Source organism: Alternaria triticimaculans (assembly GCF_023758025.1).
Source record: "Alternaria triticimaculans strain BMP 0046 chromosome Unknown scaffold_7, whole genome shotgun sequence".
Lineage (NCBI taxonomy): Eukaryota > Fungi > Ascomycota > Dothideomycetes > Pleosporales > Pleosporaceae > Alternaria > Alternaria triticimaculans.
Genome location: NW_026055964.1, coordinates 1,083,070 through 1,107,025, shown reverse-complemented (window position 1 = coordinate 1,107,025; position 23,956 = coordinate 1,083,070). Strand labels below are relative to the sequence as shown.

At 52.4% G+C, this 23,956-nt stretch overlaps 10 protein-coding genes across 10 annotated transcripts; 5 read left to right on the top strand and 5 right to left on the bottom strand.

Annotated features, from left to right (window-relative positions):
* Window positions 1–83: 83 nt before the first annotated feature.
* On the top strand, window positions 84–1,483 carry J4E78_005736 (uncharacterized protein; the record flags this gene model as incomplete). Its single annotated transcript, XM_049366352.1, has 3 exons — window positions 84–90; window positions 193–561; window positions 723–1,483. 3 exons carry the CDS (start codon window positions 84–86, stop codon window positions 1,481–1,483), a joined length of 1,137 nt encoding a protein of 378 aa, XP_049222078.1.
* Window positions 1,484–1,626: 143 nt separating this feature from the next.
* On the bottom strand, window positions 1,627–2,305 carry J4E78_005735 (uncharacterized protein; the record flags this gene model as incomplete). The annotated part of the gene is made up of 2 exons (XM_049366351.1): window positions 1,627–2,009; window positions 2,074–2,305. 2 exons carry the CDS (start codon window positions 2,303–2,305, stop codon window positions 1,627–1,629), a joined length of 615 nt encoding a protein of 204 aa, XP_049222077.1.
* Window positions 2,306–5,208: 2,903 nt separating this feature from the next.
* Window positions 5,209–5,949, top strand: J4E78_005734 (uncharacterized protein; the record flags this gene model as incomplete). The annotated part of the gene is made up of 1 exon (XM_049366350.1): window positions 5,209–5,949. The coding sequence occupies one exon, from the start codon at window positions 5,209–5,211 to the stop codon at window positions 5,947–5,949; it is 741 nt and encodes a 246-aa protein (XP_049222076.1).
* Window positions 5,950–7,401: 1,452 nt separating this feature from the next.
* J4E78_005733 (uncharacterized protein) lies at window positions 7,402–7,748 on the bottom strand (the record flags this gene model as incomplete). The annotated part of the gene is made up of 2 exons (XM_049366349.1): window positions 7,402–7,455; window positions 7,521–7,748. 2 exons carry the CDS (start codon window positions 7,746–7,748, stop codon window positions 7,402–7,404), a joined length of 282 nt encoding a protein of 93 aa, XP_049222075.1.
* Window positions 7,749–11,451: 3,703 nt separating this feature from the next.
* On the top strand, window positions 11,452–13,306 carry J4E78_005732 (uncharacterized protein; the record flags this gene model as incomplete). Its single annotated transcript, XM_049366348.1, has 2 exons — window positions 11,452–12,059; window positions 12,106–13,306. The coding sequence occupies 2 exons, from the start codon at window positions 11,452–11,454 to the stop codon at window positions 13,304–13,306; spliced, it is 1,809 nt and encodes a 602-aa protein (XP_049222074.1).
* A 456-nt stretch (window positions 13,307–13,762) lies between these two features.
* Window positions 13,763–14,758, bottom strand: J4E78_005731 (uncharacterized protein; the record flags this gene model as incomplete). The annotated part of the gene is made up of 3 exons (XM_049366347.1): window positions 13,763–14,042; window positions 14,094–14,420; window positions 14,481–14,758. The coding sequence occupies 3 exons, from the start codon at window positions 14,756–14,758 to the stop codon at window positions 13,763–13,765; spliced, it is 885 nt and encodes a 294-aa protein (XP_049222073.1).
* Window positions 14,759–15,752: 994 nt separating this feature from the next.
* J4E78_005730 (uncharacterized protein) lies at window positions 15,753–16,517 on the top strand (the record flags this gene model as incomplete). The annotated part of the gene is made up of 1 exon (XM_049366346.1): window positions 15,753–16,517. The coding sequence occupies one exon, from the start codon at window positions 15,753–15,755 to the stop codon at window positions 16,515–16,517; it is 765 nt and encodes a 254-aa protein (XP_049222072.1).
* A 1,763-nt stretch (window positions 16,518–18,280) lies between these two features.
* J4E78_005729 (uncharacterized protein) lies at window positions 18,281–19,107 on the top strand (the record flags this gene model as incomplete). The annotated part of the gene is made up of 2 exons (XM_049366345.1): window positions 18,281–18,525; window positions 18,579–19,107. 2 exons carry the CDS (start codon window positions 18,281–18,283, stop codon window positions 19,105–19,107), a joined length of 774 nt encoding a protein of 257 aa, XP_049222071.1.
* A 1,970-nt stretch (window positions 19,108–21,077) lies between these two features.
* J4E78_005728 (uncharacterized protein) lies at window positions 21,078–21,761 on the bottom strand (the record flags this gene model as incomplete). Its single annotated transcript, XM_049366344.1, has 3 exons — window positions 21,078–21,198; window positions 21,304–21,735; window positions 21,757–21,761. 3 exons carry the CDS (start codon window positions 21,759–21,761, stop codon window positions 21,078–21,080), a joined length of 558 nt encoding a protein of 185 aa, XP_049222070.1.
* A 327-nt stretch (window positions 21,762–22,088) lies between these two features.
* J4E78_005727 (uncharacterized protein) lies at window positions 22,089–22,886 on the bottom strand (the record flags this gene model as incomplete). The annotated part of the gene is made up of 1 exon (XM_049366343.1): window positions 22,089–22,886. One exon carries the CDS (start codon window positions 22,884–22,886, stop codon window positions 22,089–22,091), a length of 798 nt encoding a protein of 265 aa, XP_049222069.1.
* Window positions 22,887–23,956: the final 1,070 nt, after the last annotated feature.

Sequence of the window (23,956 nt, the reverse complement as noted above, 5' to 3'; positions counted from 1 at the left end):
CGTGCATGCGCGTGGTCACTAGCTTGAACGGGCCACGTTTCAGGAGCCTGACGCGTAAGCCCCACTTCCGCGTTGCCGAGGAAATGCCAGGTCGTTTTCTCGTCATACTCCCCTTGTTGTAGCAGCACCACGCCTCAATTCTTCACATCCTACACCTCAATTCCCCTCAATTGAACCCAAAAACCTTACAAGAACTTATCAAAACCATGGTTGCCCACTGCGCGCTGTGCCCTGACGAAGGCAAGCTCAGATGTGTCGCCTGTAACGGAATTCAGTACTGCTCCAAGCGGTGCCAAAAGGCCGATTGGAAAGTCCACAAGCTCATCTGCAAGTCCTTCAGCGAGCACATGAACAATCGCCCTAGTCAAAAGCACTACAGCATCATCGTCTTCCCGAAAGACGAAGAGGCGCCTCGCTTCGAGTGGACTCTGTTCGAGCCTGGCACCTACAACGCCAAGATTCCGTCGCCCAAGAAAGCCTACGTGCAAGAGCTGGGCTTCGAGTTTTATGGGGTAAACTGCAACAATCGCAACAACCCCATAGGATACTTCGAGGAAGACAGTACAGATTACACGACTAAGAGGCACATCGCTGGAAAGCATCTCGGGTTGCTCTTTACGAGAAACTTGGGATCTTTCGAAGAGCCTTTGCCGGAGGATATACCAATCAGTTCGTCAATACCTTTGTACAAGTCACACGAGAAATTTACTAACTTCGTACAGACAAGAGCTTGATGGACATCGATCCTGAGCTTGCGCGACTCCACGGCAAAGGTCACGTCCTTGCCTGGGGCTGCCATTGTCCCGAGGACAGACGCAAGACCTCCGATCTCAACTGTACACCCGCAGACTTCCGCCACGCTGTCGATGCCCTGAGGAAGAACCATTACAAAGACAGCCTGCGGGCGAAGGAGGTCATATCAAGGAAGACTGGTGGTGTCCTCGCTGTGCGCCTCACGTGCGTGGGCGACAAGCTATTCTTCGGCCATCCTACATACGAGAGCCAAATCGAGCCGCGCTCCATCCTGAGCAAGGACTCGCAAGTTCCATGCCCAGTCGCCGACAAAGTCGGCATTCCACTCATTATTCGGAAAGAGCCCCCCGCGCTCTCTTGGCGCGACCGCGACGTCGAGTCCCGTCGCGAGAACCACAACGCGGCGATGCTCAACCCGCCTAACCAGAAGACTAAGACCGGCACTCTGATCATTGCTCGCAAGGACGGAAAGCCGCTCTTGCCTACGCACCTCTTCTGCCTCATCATCTACACTGGCGAGAGGCTGCAAGACCCGAAGTACGGTGAGGACGGCCATCGTCTGCCGAGTATGATGTTGCAGAGCCGTTTGAACCTGGTGTCTCCGGAGGACTTTGAGGAGTACTATAACAACGAGTGGCATCGCTTGAAGCTTAGTGAGAGGTTTGTCCCCTCGCCTTATCAGATGTATGATGACTATGATGGCGAGATTCATCCTATCAATATGAGATAGGTTGGGATGGAAAGGGGAGAAGCATTGGCTTGTTGATGAGACGGAGCCATGTAGGAATGTACGTAGTTACAATGTAGAGGTACTGAATATGCTCTGTTATATTCAGCTGAAGACCTTCACCCAAATCAACTTACAATCCATATCTACAATTCGCTCTTATGTGACACCTCCCTACTAACACCATCCCCCTCTTTCCCGCCACCACTTCCAGCCAGCCTGACAGCAATGGTAGGCTTGTGTACCAGCGTCTGCAGCACCACACAGTACCTCTCTGTCAACTTGCCCAGCTTCTCGATTTCTTCCTCGGTGACCTCCCTGCCGTCTTCCCTCTCTCCAAACTTGACCGCAAACTCCAACCGTATGCCTGTTATGCCAACGGGAGCCGTCCTGTCTACGCCCAGTGTGCCCTTGAAATCCAAGTCTCCTTCTGCGGTGACGGTGCCGGAGGCAATGGGTATACCGAGGGCGGTCGCAACGGCTTTCAGGGTGACGCCTGAGCAGGCTACGAGGGCATCGAGGAGCATGTCTAATTCACGGCGCATAAAGTCAGCACGTGTATCAAATGTAATTCCGATAGAGACATTGCTTACCACCAGAGCATAGTTCGCCAGATATCGCTGGGTCGTCGCCGCCAGCCTTTTGGTGCAGGCCGGCTACCCTATGCGCTTCCTTCACAGCTGAGCTATCGGAAAGCTTGCATGTTATCGAATGGTCGTCGAGCGAGCCCGTGGATTTGAGGGTGACAACAGCGGAGGATGGGTCGCTGCGGTACCCGTCTTTGATCGGGGCTTGCTTTTGGCGAAGCGCTTGAGCGGCGGACATGTTTGCGATGAATTGAACGCGAGATCGGTATGTGAAGAGAAGCGAACTTCTAGATTGATTTTACGGTACGAATTTCTGTCAGGACACCTAGAACTTTCTCAGAGGCTCAAAAGTCATGGTCAGCCTATACATCATTATGAAGTGTACCCCGCAAGGGGCAGGTGGGAGCTCCGCAGCCCCGCTTCGCCGCTGGTGCGAACGATCAAACAGGAAGGAGGGGTGGCTCGGTCGGGCAGAAGCCCAGAGACCTCATGTCGAGAGCTTCGAATCGTATGCTGATGAGCACGTTTGAGATGGGAGAGATAAAGAAATGCAGGCACGACCTGCGCGAGTAGGATTTGCCATGGACACGTGCAGACACGCGATAAGATAAGCGTCAGGGGTCCAGCGCGTGTGCGGCACGCGTCTTCGCTCCACTTCAACGTCATTTCTCGTCATGTCTCTTGCCTTCGTACGATCCACATTGTGATCGCGTCCTTTCTTCTGCGTACACTGACCTCCGATCCTCGAGCACGAGTGAGTTAGTGCAAGCCACCTGGGCAAAGCCGAGACAAGTTCGTCTGTTACAGGCTCGTAAGGGTTGGGACGACGGCTATCGCATTGCCAGTAATCCAAGGCCACAGCCTTTGACATGGAACATACAGTTCATCCGTAAGCCCTTTCGCTTGTCTTCAAACCTTGCATAGATCGAGGAGGCGTGCGGACCTCTGTATGCAAACATTAGGAGGGTTGCCAACTGAGAGACAAATACGGTGGTAACAAACTGATCGGACAGCGCGTGGCTGTGATATGGCCGTCGAGACACCAGCGGACGATCTAACGTGCTAATCAGCTCAGTCTCACGATACCCATTCACGCGTCTCCATTCTGAGCGCTGCGATCTCGACGTCGACATCCTAGCTATCCTACCCCCCGCGCAACCGCACTTACACCTACGCGCTCAGCATGGCTCGCTTTGCCGACCTTCCTACTGAGCTCGAGCTCCAAATCGCGTCACATCTCTCCTCCAAAGATCTCGCCTCCTATGCGCGCATCGGCAAAGTCCAAGCCAAGGTTGCACGCGAGCATCTCTACTCCGCACCGACGATCGAACAACCAGATGAGGGGCATCGGCTAATGATGCTGCTACGCACATTGTTCGCCCGCCCTGAGCTCCTCACAAACATACACTCGATATCGCTCGCTATCGTGAACTGTACTATGCCTTTCGGCCTCGGTTCGACAGCAGAAGAGGCCGACGCTACACGCATCGATTGGGATACGACTAACAATGCCCGTTTTGTTGAGGTCGATAGAATTGTCGGCAGCCCTCATTGCTTGGGATACAAGGACGTATATCAGCAGCTCGTCTTCCGCCTCAAAAAAGTCATGGGCAATCATGACTCCGAGCGGTATTGGTTTTCGCATATCGTCAGATGGCGCACTGCAGCTCTCCACGGCGGATTACTTCGAATTCTGCCTAATCTAGAGCGACTGGAGCTTGAATGCTACACCAAGCTATATCAAGGAATATACCTACCTACAGATGAGACAGATCGCAAGTTTTCGGAAAATCTCTTTCCTTCCACGCCGTGGCGCATAGGCCCGGTGCGTTTCCCGATGTTGAGCGAGCTACATGTCAAGTGCGGACTCTTGATCAATAGCACTCACCTCTTACCCAATTTGAGGACCTTGAAAATTGGTGAGCTCGCAGATCTCCCCCATACTGAGTTTCCGTCCCTAGTACGCATGCACCATTTGTCTGCGTGCGCTTCTTTGTTGCAAGGAGAAAGCCCGGATTGGGCTATACCTCGACTATATCACCTTGATGATGATATGTTAGAAGTACAAAACTTCAATTTACGCTTCCAGGCACAGACCGTCCGCAGTATCGGCGGTGGTCCCGTCCGATATGGCGGTATTCTTTCTCTTGCCGGGGTATTGGAACGTCTACATGTGTCTAAGTCAGTTCTAGAGACGCTATCCGTAGAACCCATCGACCATAGCGAACTCCTACACTGTCGGTTTCCAGTTAATCCTGATGGGTTGATATCGGACTTCAGCATGTTTACCAGCCTACGAGAGCTTACTTTGCCCTTTCGACCATCTACGGACACTCTGGAGGGTAAACTACCTCCAAGTCTGGAAAAGCTTAGTCTACTGTGCACCAGCGCAGTTTCTCCCACATCGGTCGAACATACCCTTCAACACCGGCTCAAATACGGCATCTTCTCGCGTCTCGATCTTTCCCTCTTGTCTGAGACTGACGTGGACATCAATCACGAAGCCTGGGATACGTTCAAGAAAGCTGGCGTGGCTGTGTATATCTGGGTGCGGCAGTCTGTGCTTCTGTATGAAATGCCTGTGTAGGGTAGGAGGGCTCAGGGAACGGCGTGGACATTTCCTGGTGGATCAATAACAAACTTGGCAGGTTGTATGAGGGGCGATCATATTGACGCAGATCTGGACATGGCTGTGGGACCATGGCGGACGCTAAGAGACTAAGGGAGTAAGCGCGTCTTCACGTGATCTGGGGCAGCTCTCCTCTGGGCAGCACCTTTCAAGCCTGGGCCACACCACCCAGCAACAACTCCGACTCAGTGAGTGTCAAATTGGTCTGAATCTCCGCGTCTTCGAACACCGCCATCATTGCAGCTCTCGGTTACTGGACGACATACTGCAGTGCCTGCAGCCAAGTCTCTGGTTGCGCTCTTTCACCTTCGGGTCACGACTAGCGCCCAACAGTCTGTGCACGAAGCAGCGCGTAATCGTTATTTCGTTGCGACCTTCTCTCGCTATTGTTTAGCTTTCCAGCAGCCCTCACCCCTCTCCATCGTCTATCTGCTCACGAAAAGCGTCTAGCTGGACGGCGCCTACCCCAATACATTTTTGCACAACCCGGTACCACAGGACTTGTCGCCAACATGTCGCTCACCAGTTCCGCCGCTGTCTGCCAAGCTACTCCCGTCAACAAGCCGTTCAATTTCGTCGCTCTTCCTCTCGAGGTCAAGGAGCTCATATACAAGCACGCCATGTTCGCGGGCGGACATCTCTGCGACGAACTCTACGTTTACTCCGGAATCCTCGGCAATGCACTTAAGCAGTCTTTCCCAGCGATTTGCTTCACCAACAAGCTCGAGCGCATCATCGCTTCCCGACTCTACCTACGATACCAAACAATCGTTATGCACAACAGTGACGACTCACCGGTTCTTGAAGCTTTCCTATCACAGTTCGGAAAAGCCAATGAGGGACTACGGTGGTTGAAACATGTTGAGTTTGCGAATCTAGGAGACTTCTGTGATTTTAGCAAAGCTGTACCTTTGATCAAGGTGTGCACCGCGCTAAAGACAGTTGTGTTCCACATGATCTCAGACCATCTTTACGAATGGGAGGAAGAAGGCCTGTTCCAAGGTAGACCTAGCACTGGTACCGAGATCTTCGAGCGCCTGCGTCTACATGGCTTATCCGACTGTGGCCATTTGACCAAGGTTCGATTCAGCGTGTGGGGGGGTCGTCATGCGGAACTAGAGGGCTTGAAGGAGTTGATCCAGGACTTTTCATGTGCCTTCTTGGCACTGTACGGATTGACGGCTTCCAAAAAACTCGATGTCGATATCGAGGATGAGCATGGTCTGATATGGGTGTTGGAGCCGCAGGTATGAGAGAAGACGTACAGACATGGCGCGGCAAAGTAACTATCGATGGGCCTTTTGCTGCATGCGATTACGACTTCACAAGAGCAGTGGGTGGGTGTAATAGTGAGGGCCGGGGTATAAATTGATGTGTATCACAGTACAATCAACGCAGATGTGGGTTATTGAGGTCGACGTGAAGCTGGGTGAAGGTGAAGGCGAGGTACAATAAGATCCCTGTCTTTTGTCGGCGCGATTCAGTACCTACCAGTGTGTAGGCCCTTGATTGCGAGTAATACGATGTTTAGAGTCTGAGTCCGAAGACAAATTATGTATCATTAGGAATCTCATTTCATCTTTCCTAGTGGCGAGTGCTTGTGCACTCTGCAGTGCATGCCCGTGTCGTTTTGACAGTCATATGAGAGAACGCCTGGGGGCTAAGGCCGAGACAGGCCAAGCTCGATACGCCACCTACTCACCGTGCAGCGTGTCGAAGTAGCAGTCGACAGACTTGATCTTGTTCTGTCCATTGCCGTTAGTCTAGATGTCCTTGCCAAAAGGGGCCAAATATCTAGAGCACTCACATCCAATCCGATAGTAGCAAGATTTGCAATGGATTCGCGGGCCGAGTACGACGGGTTACCTTGGCATTTGGAATTCCTAGCTTGGGTCAGCCTTGTATCACTTGTGAGCCTGCTTGATGAGACCTACTCGTATAATTTGCAGGTAAAAGGCCTGTCCCTATTGTTATAGCCGTCGGGACACGGAGTTAAAATGACCGAGGAAGCCCAAGGGTTGTCCCTACAATGTATCAGCAAATGTACATGGTGGAGTCTGGTGCGCTTACTCCCTGATTACCCTACAGCCACTATCGCCCTGGTGGCAGGAGTAGGCGACACTTCTGCTACCTTGGTAATCGGGTTGTTCAAATAGGGCAAGCTAAATGGATATCAGCGAGTTGATCAAAGGGACTATGATGCGCCATACCAAGTACACGTCTGCGGCGCGGGTGTCTGCGGTGCCGATGTCTGCGGTGCTGATGTCGGAGTGGCGCTCAGAACGAGCATCAACTCCAGCGACGTGAGCATCCTTATCTTGGAAGCACTGCATGGACCTAATCGTCTCCTGTTCATCATGGTCAGTAAAGGAACGCTTCTTTCACGACGTCCAGACTCATTGGTACTCACATCGAATCTCGGCGTCGACTTTGTGAGATCGTCGATAGACGTGCGCGTCAAAAGAAACCTAGAAGTATAGTCGCAGGTCGGTGTGCTAGCTAACGTTACTCTCGTACCGCAGATGAGCTTGCTCGATAAGACCTACGAGAAGAAGAAACATGCGAATGTCTTGTTCCCAGTTGGTGAGCCGTGGGGGCATGTTTGTAGAGTGAGCGAAGAAGCCCATGGCTCAGAGCTTGAATATGTTAGTCATGGTGAAGTGGACTGACTCGGTGCACTCACGCGCCGTCTGCGAGGCAACCATTCATTCCTGTAGCGCATAGGTAGGCTTTAGCTCGCCTGCCTTGCTTGTAAGGTCCTTCGTAGAGGTGTACCTAGAGGGCAGTTAGAGAAGATAAGTAAGAGGTAGTGGTGTGCACGTACAGCAGCCGGAAAAGGGTTAATGTCTGCAGTGCTGACGTCGGCAACCTCCGAGATACCGTCGAGCTTGACGCGGGACGCGCTCGCGAACATTTCCTGAGGCATGATCACTTCGCTGCCGTCGATGACCATAGGCTCATCGCTGAGCTCGATCGTGGTGCCATCAGTCTTTTGCAAAGTGAAGCCAGCTGCAACCGAAAGCAGCGTGAGAAAGAGGATGAGGAGACGCATAGCGGTTGAGAGATTACTGTAGGGAGACGAAGTGATGAGTCGAATTGCGAAGGAGTTGATTTGACTTGTTGGTGGAGGAAGAAGTAAGAGGTAAGGATCGCAGCGGGAGGGCAAGCTTATGTGTTGGGAAGAGTAAGTAAAGGCAGGCTAATTCCAGAGGCAGCAAGTGAGTGCCCGTTTGCCAACATTCCGATCTTTAGTGAAGCCGACGCCTATGTCCGACTTCTGTGTCACGTATGAGAAGTCAGTCGATTGCACGTGCTTTCGCGCAAACGACGCCGCGAGAAAGCTGGTTAATAACACATGTTGGCCTTTCGCTTTCACTTATCAGTGATTGTTGTAGAGGCTCATGATATAGGGCACTAAATCAATGTGATCATTTGAGGCTAGGAAATGCTGAGACAAGCCTCCGCTAGCCCTCCCAGGTACTCATCAGATGTTCGTGACACCCAGCTTTTCTTCCCTTTGGCCTACTATGGCGAAGCTGAAAGAAGCTAAACTGCATCCTACAAGCGTATCTCTCTCGTAAACTGAGTCAATATTGATTCATCATCACCTGGACGGCCCGTCTGTATGCAGCCCTGCCTTCACCTCAAACCCGAAGTCGTACGAAGACGCGACACCTGGTGACCTACCCAAATGTGTGCTCCATGAAGACGTTTGGAGAAACGACACCTAGCGCATTAACCATCAGTTGTGGCGATTCTTAGGTAGTCCGAGTATAATGAGTGCGTCTGGTCAGTGTTGAAGTTCAGTGACTAGCATGGGGTGCTCATACGATAACCCCGCGGGTGGTCGGCGCTAAGGCCCCTGAGCTCTCATTGGCCCCCGCCATTGCCTCCAGGCAGGCAGCTGCTACCACCAGAGAACCCCGAGCCTCGTAGCCTTCACCCTAGATCTGCCACAATGCATCAATCAAGTGTTGGCAATCTGCTTAACCTACTCCCTCGACCTCCATGGACGCAGCCACTCAATTGGGATCTAGGAATGAACTGGGGTGGCGAAAAACGTGTCTTCTTCCCTGCGTACGTAAGGCATCGTGACGGCAACAATACATCGCAACCATCGCCTACCGGGTTCTCTTCATTCCAAAGGCTTCCCACCGAACTTAAGCTCCGTATCCTCTCATGTTGTTCGATACCAACCCTTTGGCAGCTCATGCGAACGTCATCCATGCTACGCATCGAGTCATCAAAGCTATTCTGGGGACATCCCGATGCCTCTTTCCTCATGTCCAGTTGTTGGATTAGTAGAGGCGGCTATTCTGGTCATACTTGCGTCGACCTTGCGTTCCTTGCCTACGTACAAAACGTAGAGATTGAGTACAGCTGCCTGCACTATTGGCTTTGGCCGAAACGAGAAGCAAAGGCATCATTCCGCCTAGAAGACGTGCAACAAGACATTGTGGCTGGATTCTGGTCTACATTGAAGAAGAGATGCCCGGCAGCTAAGAGGGTAGTGTTCAATCAGAATTTGATGCTCTGCGACATCATTGAGGAAGTCGAGAAGGTGCCACTATGCCTGGAAGTATTGTTACGAGCTTCTCCAAAAGACATCGTCGCTGAGGCAGTCATCATGCAGACGCGAGAGAAAGGTGAAAATTGGAAAACCGACTTGTACAGCTATAGGGAGAAGCCGCAGTGGAGAAATGCATACTTTCGGCCTCTTGGAGATGGAGGCTGGGAATATCTTGATGCGACAGCGCGTAACAACACAGTACTAGTGCCTGGACGGCTATTTCGCGGTATAGTCGGGCAGTTTGAGAAAGATAGCTTTATCTTGGATAGGATCATCTTTCAAGAACGCGCGTTTTGGCCTCTCGTCATAGAAGCCTTGGACCGACACCACTTCGATAATGGGAAAAGCAATGCTTTCGAATGCCCTAAGCTCGAATGCACGGTGAGATTTACAAAGGCTGGCGAATGGACGATACATGCAGCGACTACGTCACATGGCTACGCTCGAGCTGAGGATGATCTCTTTGATATACTGCCTACAGAACTGCGAGGAGAATTCGAGGACAGACACAATGTTTTGATGATGAAGAGACAGGAATTGAGGGAGGACTACACAAAGATCTTGAAAGATTGGAACGAAGAAGGCGGGGAAAAGAGAAAAAGAATGGAACAAGAATATCTTCAACAACTGGAAGACGATCCAGATTGGGCGACAGACCAGCCGGCGGCAGATCACCGGATCTGGAGGAATTTCACAAGCATGATGGACCTGACCTAGAATGGATAGTGAACAGGGTTTGCGACCTGGCGGAGAGTGTATAATGACATTGTAGGGAACTAGTTCGGTCGCGACTCGGTAGTTTCAAAGGGTCGCATGCCGGTAGTCGGAAAATGCAGTGATCAATGCAAGCTAGATCGTTTGGAGCCTCACGGGCGCGACGTGAGCTTGATCAGGATCAGTAATGCTATCAAATGCCCAAGTCGCAGTAGAGCCGGCTCGGTTTGTTCGGTTCCGTACAGTGTCTTCGGTACCAACTCAACCATGAGTTCGAGATCAGGTGCATCGGCAAATTGTAAAGAGCTGAACGATCCGGTGATGTGTTTACTCAACAGGCTACGGATATCACCCTACTCCACCTCCGATGGGGCCAGCGCGTGCACTGAGATGCTCAGTCGGACACCGACTTTGCCATCTCGAACCATCGGGCCGTAAAATTTTCTCGCTCAGCATGTACGCTACTAGGCGTATCGATATGCAAATTTTGAGCCTCATCCTACCCACAACGCGTCTCGAAGCACGCGTGGGCCGTTCGGAGCTGTCGGAGCATCCGGAAACGGAAAGCCGACCGCCACTATAACGTGAATTCGCGTGGCAGACCGTCTAGAAGTCAGCGACTTGCATGCCCCACGTGCAAATGTCGGGGGCCGGTCGGGGGCAGGTCGGAGGTGGATCGAGAAATCGATAGTGGAGATTCCGCGGAGGAGTGAATCGTGCACCGGCAGCCGGTGTGCCATGGGGGCGAGGCGCCAGGCGTTCGAGACGGTAGCCGAGCTGACGTCACGGGTCGCATTCTTAAGTTCGATAATCAAGGCTAAGACGCGTGGCGCAGCTTGGCGCGGACGATCGGCGCAGCTTGGTCTGCCTTCTTTCGATGCTTAGAGGGCGGGCGGGGGCCTTGTGTTGGAGGCTTAAAAGCCAAGATCAGGTGTTGCGAAACCATCTGTGGTGTGGGAATCGTGCGAAGATAAGACGTGCAATGCAGTCAAGGATGACGTAGCACACCTTCTACCAATTACTCGGTGTACACCCGACAGTGAGGAGATGGCAAGGCGTCCCGCGCGTCTGTCCAAAGCCAATACTACCTTCGCTTCGGTCGACGCGCACTTAAGTTTCGACCCATATTTAATGCTACATCGCCTGGTCTGAGAGGTCCCCGGGACAGTGTCCAACGGCCTCTAGCACCAACGCGCCATAGCGCTCAAGCCCTGTCAGCCGTGGAAGCTGTAATATGACGTTTCGAGGATTCGAGCGCGTGCCTTGTGATGCGCACAGTGTGCATTGGGCTCTTTGGAGCGTGCACCCGCGCCTCTGGATTCACTGCGCGTCTTATAAGTTGCTTCTTCCGCCTGCGTGACGTCTGGGTTTTATCATCTTACCCCAGATTCTCCCACCCAGTCCCCGCAACTGGTTTCCGGGTTGACTACTTTTAACCAATAACCCGCCCAAGCGCATTGCTGTCGACAACATGGCGTCTGCAGCAGAGCGTAAGCCCGAAATCCACGACATGGACACCGTCAACAAGAACGAAGCTGGTGACGCTGAGAAGAAGAGCGCTTCCGACGGTGACCTTCACCACACTGAGAACCCGGCCGATCACGCGATCACCGCCGCCGACAAAGAACACTACGAAAAGTACGGCACCTACGATCGCTACGAAATCACCGAGGAAGACTGCTACGACGAACTCGGGTTTTGCTTTCCAACATGGAAGAAATGGACCATTCTCAGCATCGTCTTCATGGTGCAGGTCAGCATGAACTTCAACACCTCGCTGTACAGCAACGCCGTCGGGGGTATCTCTGAAGAGTTCGGCGTCAGCAAGCAGGCAGCGCGTCTGGGTGCAGCCATCTTCCTCATCACGTACGCGTTCGGCTGTGAACTTTGGGCTCCCTGGAGTGAAGAGCTAGGACGATGGCCCATCCTCCAGCTCAGTCTCTTCTTTGTCAACATCTGGCAAATTCCCGTGGGCATTGCGCCCAACTTCGGTACCATCCTTGGATTCCGTGCACTCGGCGGTCTTTCTACTGCAGGTGGTTCAGTCACTCTCGCCATGGTCGCGGACATGTGGGAACCGTAAGTACTTCGCGCCTTCATTCGAGTTTCATACTAACAGTGTTAGTGACAACCAACAATACGCCGTTGCGTTCATCGTCTTCTCCTCCGTCGGCGGCTCGGTCCTCGGACCCATCGCGGGTGGCTTCGTCGAACAATTCCTCGCGTGGAGGTGGAACATCTGGATTCAGTTGATATTCGGTGGAGCCGTCCAAATCGCCCACGCCATCTTCGTCCCTGAAACCCGTACCACCGTCCTCATGGACCGGATCGCTAAGAAACGCCGCACAGAAGGCGAGAAGAACGGCAAGCCCAACAACATCTGGGGACCCAACGAGCTCAAGACGTTCAAGGAACGTTTCAGTGTCCACGAGATTCTCGTTACCTGGGTCCGTCCTTTCCGCATGTTCGTTACGGAACCCATCGTGCTCGTTCTCTCCCTGCTCTCCGGTTTCTCCGATGCTATCATCTTCATGTTCCTGCAGTCATATGCACTCGTATACGAGCAATGGAACTTCTCCGCCTACGCTATTGGACTGACCTTCATCGCTATCGGTATCGGCTACTTTATCGCGTGGTTCTCGTTCTTCCCGGCTATCAAGCGCAACGAGCGCCTCCGTCGCGACCACCCCGATGATGAGAAGTCTCAATACGAGGCGCGTCTTTGGTGGTTGCTGTACACCGCGCCATGCCTTCCTATCGGTCTCATCATTTTCGCTTGGACAAGCACTGGCCCACCAATCCACTGGATAGGATCTCTGATTGGATCAGCAATCATTGGTATCGCCAACTACGCCATTTACATGGCAACCATCGACTACATGATCTGCGCGTACGGTCCTTACTCAGCCTCCGCGACTGGTGGTAACGGGTGGGCTCGTGACTTCCTCGCTGGTGTTCTTACACTCCCCGCCACGCCTTTCTTCTCCAACATTGGTGGAGAAAACCATCTCGCGTACGCATCCACGATCCTCTTCGCTATATCTCTTCCTCTCGTAGTTTCGGTCTACGTCATCTACTGGAAGGGTCCTGAACTCAGGAAGCGCAGTCCCTTCGCACAGCAACTTAGTGCTGCTCGGGACGAGACTGGTGGCCGCCGCGTCAGCAGCCTTCCAGGCATGTATGGTTCCCGCGCAAACTCATTCGCGCAGCAGGGCGGCTCGATGCCCAACTCTCGCAGGGGTAGTGTGGTGCGCGGTGTTCCGGGTGGCGAGAACAGGTACGCGATGCACCGCAGGCAGAGTGCGCGCAGCGCCGGAGGTGCTTGAGCGTCGCTTGTGCTTCTTAGTAATACAGACGATACGGCATAATGATATCTTAATGTTCATAAATTGATTGTGTGTTGCTCTCTTGAAGATGTTGGTGACGGATGGCGATCCCAAGCCTTGTGATCTGTGCTGGCTCTTACATAATCGAATCTGCCCTGCTGTTGCCGTTGTTGCGCGACTTCCTCTCGAGACACCACGAACACTGAAATCCTTGTTATTTTTATACCAATACAATGACGTGACTAGTGGTGCGACAGTACAAGCACTCTTGTTACGAAGAGCGCATGTACCTTCACACTGCGGACGCCACCAAAGAACATCTCGCAGACCCAGCGGCCTAGCTAGGTTTGTGACGAAAGCATTTCGTCCACACGCGAAACAACGGTACTGTATCCACCAAATCCAACCAATAACTCTCAGAGACAAAGATAAGTTTGTCTTATCGCCATCGTGTTGTTATACAACCGCATTCGGGACTGTCTTTGGGGTTATCTCCTCCGGGTTGACAGGGGTGTCCATATCATTTCCATGTGTGTGTGTACTCTCTTCGAGCCTGCTCTTTCTCGAGAAGAAGCGCAAGATCTTCTTCTCGACATCAATACCCTTAGCCTGCCAGGTTATTGCTTCCTCGAACTCATCGAACTTCACGCCAGCTTCTTTCGCGCGTTTACGGATCCCACGAGTTCGGAACAGCCAGACCCAGTGTGAGACGACCATACTCATCTCGATGGCACAGCTAAGCATCGTTAGTCTTATTCACTGATAACATGATTACCACAATACATACCATAATGCGTACATGGTCCCGAAGAGCACGTCAAACTCGTTCTGGGCTACGAGAGCCATCAGCGAGAAGAACGCGCCGTTCCAATCGATGGCCAAGAAGATGAAGTCTATACCTACGACACGGCCCCGTCTCTTGAGTAGCTCAAATGGGATAGGTATGTAGCCTGAGATGAGAGTGAGAAAGGCGACGATGCCAATCAATAGGACTGGCCACTCTAACCCGTCGGCGTATGGCTGTCGGATAGCATAAACAAGACCAACTTCAACCCCTGCGAACAAGACGAGAAGAGCGAAGAGCAGAAGAGATGCAGTCCAGGTTCGCCATTTCCTAATCCTGGTTAGCCGACCGATCTTGACAGGCAATGTCGTTTCATTTCGGTGGACTCACCGGCTGTAAATAAGACACTGCGCCCAACTAACACCGCACAACACACAGAAGCACTGCGGCTGGACGATAAGCGGGATGTTGAATTGCTGCGCGATGGCGTACACTCCGAAGGGCACTCCACTAATCGACCATAGCAGCATCATGGACTCAGGCAGTCCATCTGTTTTCTTGGTTCTCCAGTTCCGGTATATTTGCGGTAGTAATTGGACGCACCAGAATACTGTTCCAATGGTCCCGAGTACGTTCGCAGCTAAAGGTATTGACGTCTGTGGCGCCATTTCACGTCGGCGGAATGAATTCGAGAATGAACAACACTGAGTATGATCCCAAGGGTTCTGGAGTTGGAAGCTCTATCGCAACTCAGGTAAGAGATATTAATGTGTACTAAACCCCGGTGGCGAACTAGGAAGTGAAATTGCTGGCCCGCTATCTAGCTCATGTGCCGACCAGTGAGAGCGCGGTGCAACAGCGGCTCAACCACGAAATCGCAACTTGGGAAGCCCGTTATCCTTTCACTGTTTCTCCGCTTCCTAGATGGGCGAAGATTAAGCCAATCCTACTGGTGTATTCTGCGTTCGCTTGGTCCCGTGCTGCGGGTAGCTAGGATCACGCTATACGAGTCTGGCAATAAGACAACATGTGGTGCATGAGCTTTCCCCACTCTTTTCTACGGATGCCAATCCGGGTTGTAGACCCTCGGTATGCTGCCCGAGTCCATTATCTACGATGCACCTTACAAGCTTCGCGCTCGAGCTTCAAGTGACTTCGCGCGGGATTTTAGATGTGTATATTAGTGGATTGGTGTGTAGATAACAGTGGTTTGTTAGACCCGTTCGGCGGAATGACCGTCTCCATACTCAACTACGGTCTACGATAACTCTCGTTTGGGAGAAGTGTATGATCCGAATCATCGCGCATGTCTCGGGCCTTTTCTTAACTCCTTCGCTGTCTATTCGTTTCTGCCATGACTGCCTCTACTGTCGTCAATCCTCTTTATTTCATTGATACTCTACATCAATTGACTCGATAAGCTTAAGACCATTGCCACAGTGATTGTTATTACTGGCTATGTAGTCTACGAAGAACGTGTAAAAGTAATCGATACTGCGTTTTCCAGGTAGTGAATGTGCGGGAATATACATGGCTGCCTACGATCACCGCCCTCGCAAGTTTGTATTCCGTGCGCTCTATTGACTGCATAACACAGAAGATCGTCCTATCAACCTATAACAAACCCCTCAACACATACCGCGTACCTTTCGCAAACTCACTATGGCCGCCGCAACCCAGCCCGATGGCTTCTTGACTCTTCCCGCCGAGCTCCAAGTCAAGGTCTACAAATACGTTCTTGCCACCGTTCCGAAAGCACCTGGCCCAGGTAATCTCGCACCATATGCCGGTCTCCTTCTGTCGTGCAAGAAGGTTGCCTCCGACTTCGAGTACGAATGGGCTAAATACTACAACGCGCGTCTCCAACATATCGTCAAGAACACTTGCTTTCGCCCATTGCCTGTCAAACAGTATGGGCATGCGGCGCATCTTCGTATCTTAGTCACACAGCCGGGGCCGGGCCCGGGGCCATACGTTTACGATGTACGAGCACCACCAGACTTCATGGAAATGACGCGGTTCTACACTCTGAGGCTACCCTACCCAGCCCGCAATCTTACAGTAGATCAATTTCTCTCCACAGGTCAAGCACTTCAACTCGAGGCCCTACAGTCAGGAGTCGCATCAAGCGGAGTCTTCCCTCGGGTTGACTTCAGGGCGCAGGAAATACACTGTTCTTCTAAACCGATTTTTGAACGCCAACACTCCCAGAGTAGCCAGCATGGAAGCCAGAGCGATCATGTTCGGCGTCTGACCCTCGAATCCATACCAGCTGAGATTCGGGATCAGATTTTGTACCATGTGCTATCCGAGGGTCCGACTATGGAACAGATTTGCGATTGGTTGGATGTGTTCAATAACTCGCCTATGATTCAGGGCCACATTATGTACCGCGCCTTCGGAGACCTTTGGTTCAGGTTTCGGTGAATATAGCAAGCGGGGCACATGGAGGAGGTTTTGAAGGTGTCGATGATCCAGAAGCAAACGAGCCACGTAATGAGAGCACTGATGAGATCTTGATGTATGTAGCAGGGTCCAGGAAGGGAAAGCATCCAAACTCCAGTTTTCAATAGTTCGTTCATGAAGCCATCACCAAAATCGACAGTGTGTTAATGAATCTTTTGTACTCGGCCTGGTGTAGCTTCAGTTGACGCCTTCTCATTCTGCGTGCCAAGTCCTACTAGCGTATCAGCAGGTGTCCCCATCGTGTCCTCCGGGTCGAACATCTCCTGCGCTACGTTGCGCCATTGTTTGAGCGAGACCTATGTACAGTGTGGGGATATCTGTCGACGGAATTGAGCGGAGTCCTGTCAGCCCATTTGGGTGATTATGTAAGATGAGCTAAGTGAGCGGCGCCGATCTTCATACGTCACAAACCCCTCGCATCAGTCACCGCCAAATCCATCAGCACAGCCTCGGGCAATGGTGTCGTATATTCACCCATCTCACAACTACCAGCGAAAACGCAGTCAGGGCTATCTGCCTTAACAATTTTCCGATACCGTGATGTACGGCAACGTCTTTCTCACGTAATGACGATGAACCTAGAAATATGGCAAGTGCGCTCGGCCGGAGGCACTGCCACTGAAAACCACCGAGATCCGCTACCCTAAACCACGCGGTGACCAGAGGGTCATAACGATCGCGATCAGCACTCAGCTTGCAGCAAAGACAACGTTGGCTGCTGTTGAGGAGAAGCAAACCAAAGCCACCATCACATCTCATTCGCAACTCGCCCAATCAGCATATGCGGCCCAAGATCCCGACAGCCATCCAAGATACGATCGACGTCATTATAGACCGTTGTTCTGCTCGAGGCATCTCAAGCGATCCAATTCCGTTGTAAGAAGTGTTCGCATCGAGGTGTATCGTGATGTGCAGAGCTCAGGTGTCATTCCGATGGAACGCCTATCATGCACGCGCGTCGATGATCCCTCGTCGTTACCGGATCTTTACATCCTGAACTTTGTGGGGTAGCGCCATCGGCTCCGCGATCCCCCAATAGTGCAAGCCACGGGCCGCTTCAAACAACGAAATTTTCTTAATAGCCTTGGTAGGCTCTACCTCATATCTCGCTATGCATCCCACGACATCCGCAACGAATGCCTCCTAGAACTCCCCATGGGCGAAGAGATCGCTCCACCCCAAGATTTCGGTGCTTGGGGTCCGTTTGTTCGCGACAACTACCGCCCTATACGTGTGACTCGCGCAGACATAGCTGTAGCGGCTGCAGCGTTCGGTCTGACCAACTTCTTCGCCATAACCGCAGCCTTCATCGCCATTAGGCAGACGAAAGCATGTCGACGCCCAAGGACCAGTGTCTATATTTGGATGGTTTGGCTGGAAATCGCGGCTTCGGTAGCTCTCGCCATCGATTGCCTGTTGTATTTGTTGAGGATTATAGAACCTAGCTTTTACTTCTTCTTCTCAGTCCGCAAGTATACCGTGGCCTTGGCATCCGTACTTGGCTGACATCAGCAGTGCTTTGCTGGGTTTTTCAGATTCAGTTACTGCCTCAAATTATCATCAATCGCATTCGTATCATCCTTGGGGATCGAGTCAAAGGCCGGCGCCTCGTCGCAGGCGCCGCGATCTATGTGACCTTGATCAACATCAGCGTGTTCATTATCTGGATACCTGCGCGGCTGCAAATAAGCTCAAAGTACGCCTGCAATCCGTTTTTCACGAGTATGCCCACTAATGGACGCAGTTGGGTTCGAATTAACGCTATTTGGGATCGCACCGAGAAAGTACTATTTCTTCTCCTCGATGGATACCTCAATTGGTACTTCATCCGCGTCGTCAATGCGGACCTGGTTAAGAACGGCTTAAGCAAGTACAATCGCCTGGTCCGTTTCAACAAGCGCATCATTATCGTCTCTCTCCTATTGGACGTCTTGATCATTGGCGCGATGAGCATCCCCAATGGATTTGTGTGAGTTTGGCTTGCTTAAGTGCACCATCGCTCAACTCGACTAACTTTTACAGCTACGCTATGTTCCATCCTCTGGCATACCTCGTCAAGCTCAACATAGAAATGTCCATGGCTCACCTCATCAAGACCATAGCCCTAGGCACCCCGAACCCTGGTAACGACCCTTCACGACTCTTGACTTTCTCGTCTTCGCCCGGTGAAGACATGTTCAATGCCGACATGTTTGCGGAAGTACCACAGCAACGACGTTCGCTCATTCGCGGTTTGTTCGGCAGCGACCACATCTCGTTCTCGCAAGAAGATGTCCGCATGAGAAAACCGGGAGATTCCTCCACAGGTAGCACATCCGTGCCTGATTACGAACTACCGTCTTGGAAACCTAGGGTGGAGAAGGAGCCTGATATGATTGGCAGCGATAATCTCAGCTCTGAAGCGAAGAACAACGCGAGAACCCACCAGGAGAACTGTCGTCAAGAGAGCAAGGTGCCGAGCAGGACCAGAAGTCTGGATGGAGGACCAAACATCCCCATGCCGGCGGCAGTACATCTTCCTACTCGAGCAAACATGTCGGAAGTTGGTTGAACAATTCTTGCGAATCGCCACATTCATTACCTAGCAACTACTCAGACCAGGGGTACAATCCTCCTGACGCTAGTGCTACGTCTTGTTGCCGACTACGAACCGCACCGAGCCCACTCAACGCGACCCGGGACCATTGACCTACCAGAGGGATGCGTGATGGGACCACTGACGCTGCTTGTTTGGAAGCATATCGTCATTACCTACGCCCCTTGATCGTCATGTAAGAGGTACGAGGCTGCATGCAGGCTTCTCATGTCACACAGCGTCTTCGTGTCGCTTGAGCGCACGATGTCCATCTCCAACGGCATAAGAAAGTGGCGCATACACTTATCAATCCTCCGCATGAGTTTGCAGATGCGAGAGTAATGCCGCGCAAGAACCGGAGATCAGAAATTTTACTGATTGAACGACACACTGTTCGGGCCAGGGCTGTTCCGACAGTATTTGGGGTTGCTTCTACGACATACAAAACGTGTCACGGGCGGCTGCTTGACCGTGTGTCCTTGGGAAGATTTCACACAAACTATTGGGATGAAGTGCAACAACGCATACGTGCTGCAATACCCCTGATCTAAACTGTTCTTTCATTTGGCTGCTAATCAAGCACAAATCAATTGGTCAGACTCGCTCGTACAAGCGCTATGGGTACTTACGGCTGTGAAACAAACATGCCGCGAGAGGAAACATGCGCGTGGCATACTTAGCCGATAACCGAAGACTATTGACTGAAAGAGATTGTCTTCCCGCTTGGTACTCTGTGTCATGATGTTGCCTGGTAAGAGATACGCAGTGCACAGGTATCACCAGAGGACGAATTAAAGTAATGTTTGATAGCCAAATATAAGAACCAGCATCACCCGGACGTGCCGGCTGCTGATACTTCCTCATACATCCCCAAAGCCACCTTAACGTGGGACTTAGCAATTGAGCAACTCTACCAAAGTTCCGTACAGCAAATCCACCGAATCGCAAGATGAAGTACCATCTGTCTTTCGTCGCTTTCATCGCCATCGGCTTTGCCGCCGCAGAAGGCATTCGGGGCGAAGCTCGCATCGAGAAAAAAAGATCTGAGTCAGATCTGTGTATGCACACCCCTTCCATCCAATCATTTCAATCCCCAAAACTAACAACCTCAGATTCCGTTCCCGTCCCCGACTCAGTGCACATAGAGTCCTACCCTGCGGTCCCACCGCCGGTAGAGCCTACCGACATCAGCTCCGACGACTCATGCTCCACGGCCCTCACCACAATCACGACTACGCGGACCGTCTCAGTCATCACGCAAATCCCTTCCAGCCTCGCTAGCGTGACCGGTACCGTCGATCTGAGCTCCTCCGGGTCTTCTCAGTCAGCACCTTTGACTAGTGCGACTGGCCTCATAGAGCTCACTACTTGGCTTGCGCCCCAGCCATCGAGCGGTACGGCCACGGATTTTGTGCCCGCTCCGAGCAGTGTCGCTTCTGATGGTGAGGAGAGCAGTGCTGCGCCTCCGTATGCTCCTGCTCCTTCTGCTAGTGATACGACGACGGCGACTGTTATTGTCGAACCGACTCCGTCCACGACGAGTGCTTCGGGTCTGCCGGGTTTTACGGATGCTGCTGGGACGGTCGGGGTGCCGGTGATGGTTGCTGGGGTTCTTGGGTGGATGGCTTTGGTACTGTAGGAGGGGAAGGTATGTGGTCACTTGGTTTTGGGAGGGGGGAGTAGATAGTAATGATACGTAGAAGTAGGATCCATATTCATTAACGGCTGATTTAAGGAGCGTGTTTGCGATACTGGACTAGTTTTCAGCAATCTGATCGAGCTCTCTAACCCGTCGTATTCTGTTCAGAGCCATAGTGCAGGCTACCGAAGTGAAGATGGCAAAGCGACTGATCCTGATTACATCCAGCATGCGAAACGATCAGGGAACGACATCGCTAGCTCTTGTCGCCCACAAAACGACTCGAATATGATTCCGTTAGAGCAGTCTATCCCTGCCAGTTGGGATCCTCAGCCTGAAGAGCGCGAGCAATAGCCTCGTCGTCAGCCTCCTCAGGGTCGATGCCAATGCGTGCCTCCTCGCCAGTAAGAGCAATGGAGCCCTGTTGCCTACCAGTCATGCAGCAAGAATAAAACAAGCTAGCCCACAGGAAGACCCTACGAAAGTATTTCTGTCAGTACAGACACATGTTGTGTTGGAAAATGATGACCTACCAGTTGAAGAAGTTCAACCAAAGCAACAGTCCCTGCCATGTGTTGATCTTGACTCCGCTAATCCACAGTCCCCGCTCTCCAGCAAAGTATGCATCTCCCTTCGCCGGTGTACTAGCGACATGTCCAATGAAGCCTATGATCGACATGCCAATCGCAGCCGCCATCTTGAAACACTGGTATTTGATATACCTCTGCTTGGAGAGGGTACCAGCGACGGCGCGCCTCTGTTCTCGGCGGACGAGGTAGACGGTAGTGATGGAGGTCAGGAGGGGCGTGTAGAGAAGGCTCAAGGTGAAGAACTTGCGCTCCGATGGGATTACGAGGGTGAAGAAGGCGGCGACTACGGCGAGGAGTGCGATGCCCATTTGGCAGTTTTGGACGATGCGCAAGCGGGGAGAAGCATCGCGAGGGAGGGCGGAGAAGGGCCCGAAGCTCGTGGGTAGGTTCATGGACGGCATCTTGGTAGAAGATACGCCGTTACTTTCGTGGTGGTAAGAGATGAGAGGATGCAGATGTAAGCACACGATGCGGGCCTCGCAGCGTTCTTTATCGTGGGGCTGGCAGCTTCACCGGTTGCGCCTCAGGAACAACGGGATGCATACCCCTGCCAGCCACAGACCTCAGAATCCCAAATTTGGCATCTTTCTATACTCAAATTCGCGTGCCCCTGGTGGGGAGGTGGTGCGCGATTGGGCCGGGTGCCTGGAACTGGGGCGCGCGATGCCGCAAGCGTGTCGCGTAGTTTAGGCGGCCAGCCTGGCGTAGGCGGACGTCGTGTCAAGCTGTCAGCACGCGATCTGGTTTTTGGCGAGCGAGGCTAAGAGCGTGTAGGTGTTGAGGTATTGAATGTGTAGCCCGGCGGCTGTCAAGATGGTGGTGAGAGACGCAAGCCATTTATTGCTTGGAACCTGGATAGGTCCTGGGCCGTCAGCACTGCGCTCAAACTCGAGTAATGCAATGAAGGTGTCAGCCGGCTTTGTGCCATCGTCAACACCCGAGTTGTTGAACTGGACATCGTCGTAAGACTTGCTCGTCGTTCCTACTCTTGTAATATCTGCATTTACTTTTGCGATCTGAGTATGCGTTGTTTCCGCTAACGCGCCATGCTCTTCGCGCCTGAGGCAGTCATCAATACGAGAGATTGGATCATCGGTAGCATTAGCGACCTCAAACACCAGCATCACAAGCCACCCGTTGTCGCTGGTCGCATGATCAGGTTTCGAGATCGATGAGGGATTCGACCAGATCCTCTCGCACGCGAAGCGGCTCATCTGCGCCAGACATGGCATGAACTGAACTGTCCTCTTCGTCGGGTGGTTGAGCGCATACAGGTACTCGGTAGATGCGAGATCTTGGACGCGTGAAGTCTCGTACAAGGCTAGATAGTTGTCCAGGCCATCGCTGGGGTTTTGGGCGCGGTAACGGCGCGCGCGTTGGAAGCCCGGGAGGCATACACGCTCGGGCAGGTGCTCGTTGGTCCACCAATCGTTCAGTGCATCTTGATCAACTGTGGCAGAGTCAACAGATCCCCATAGGATGAGGATACCGTTGGTCGTTTGCGACGCGGTTGAGGGAGATGCCATCTCATGTTAAGGCGAGTTGGGCGGTGCGGGTTCACGACGCTGGCCAGCCTTGGGTTGTTGATAATACAAATAACCGCAATTTCAGTTTGATACGAGTTGTGCCTATGTCGCAAGATGGCTTAGAAGACTCAAACGGATTACTGTGCCCAGGCTGGTGTTATTGCACGCGCGCAGTGCTGCTCTTATCGGACCTTACGGTGATTTGCCAAGTGGGGCAGCTGCCGGTTGTTCCTGCAGTTCTCCGCACAACGATCATCCCACGCCTCTCCCTTCCACCAACCTGCCCTTGTCCAACATGCCCAGGGGGTGACAAAACGCTCTTCACCATGCGGCAAAGTCTGAAAATGCCGATGATCGGCAATCCGCACGTTTGTCCGAAGGTCGCGGCCTGAAACTGGCATCCCCCAAGCCTCGGCCGGAGAGAATAACGTCTCAGTTTCTGCCGGTGCCATGAAATTCTCGAAGGCTATGCGCTTCGCCACGGCGCGGCGCATCGCCAGATGACCTGCTCCTCGAATCGTGCAGCAGCTTTTACGGCCGAGGAGAATTACAATCTCGCTCACTTGCATCCGAAATCGATAACGCTCGCGCCAAAGGGATCGCTGCATCCTAAGCGTACACCGGATCGGTACAAGACTCTGCCTCTGCCTTTAGAAACAGACTGGAACGAACAATCCCTTGCTCTGGATCCGCGATCTTCGCGCGTGGGAACCGGCGAACAACATCTGGGAACCATGTCAAGCTCTTGTCAAATTCATCTACCGGCACTATGAGCATGACAACGCATCCTATGCCTGCTAGGGTTGCAAAATTAATTGGCTGGATAGCTCCGCTGTATGGCATTGTCTAATTTCCCACAAGATAACCCACACGGCTAACGCAGATCGACACTAGCATTCAGCCTGTCTGCGGCAACTAGCCGAACAAGCCTTGTTACCAAGGTCAGGGGAAAATATTAAGTAGCAATGCGCCTCCTCGTACAGGCGTCTGCACGCCGTCAAGCCTCAGCTCCTCGTATCGTCAGTCGTTTTTGCGACCACACACTCATTTATACCCAATCCAGTCATTCT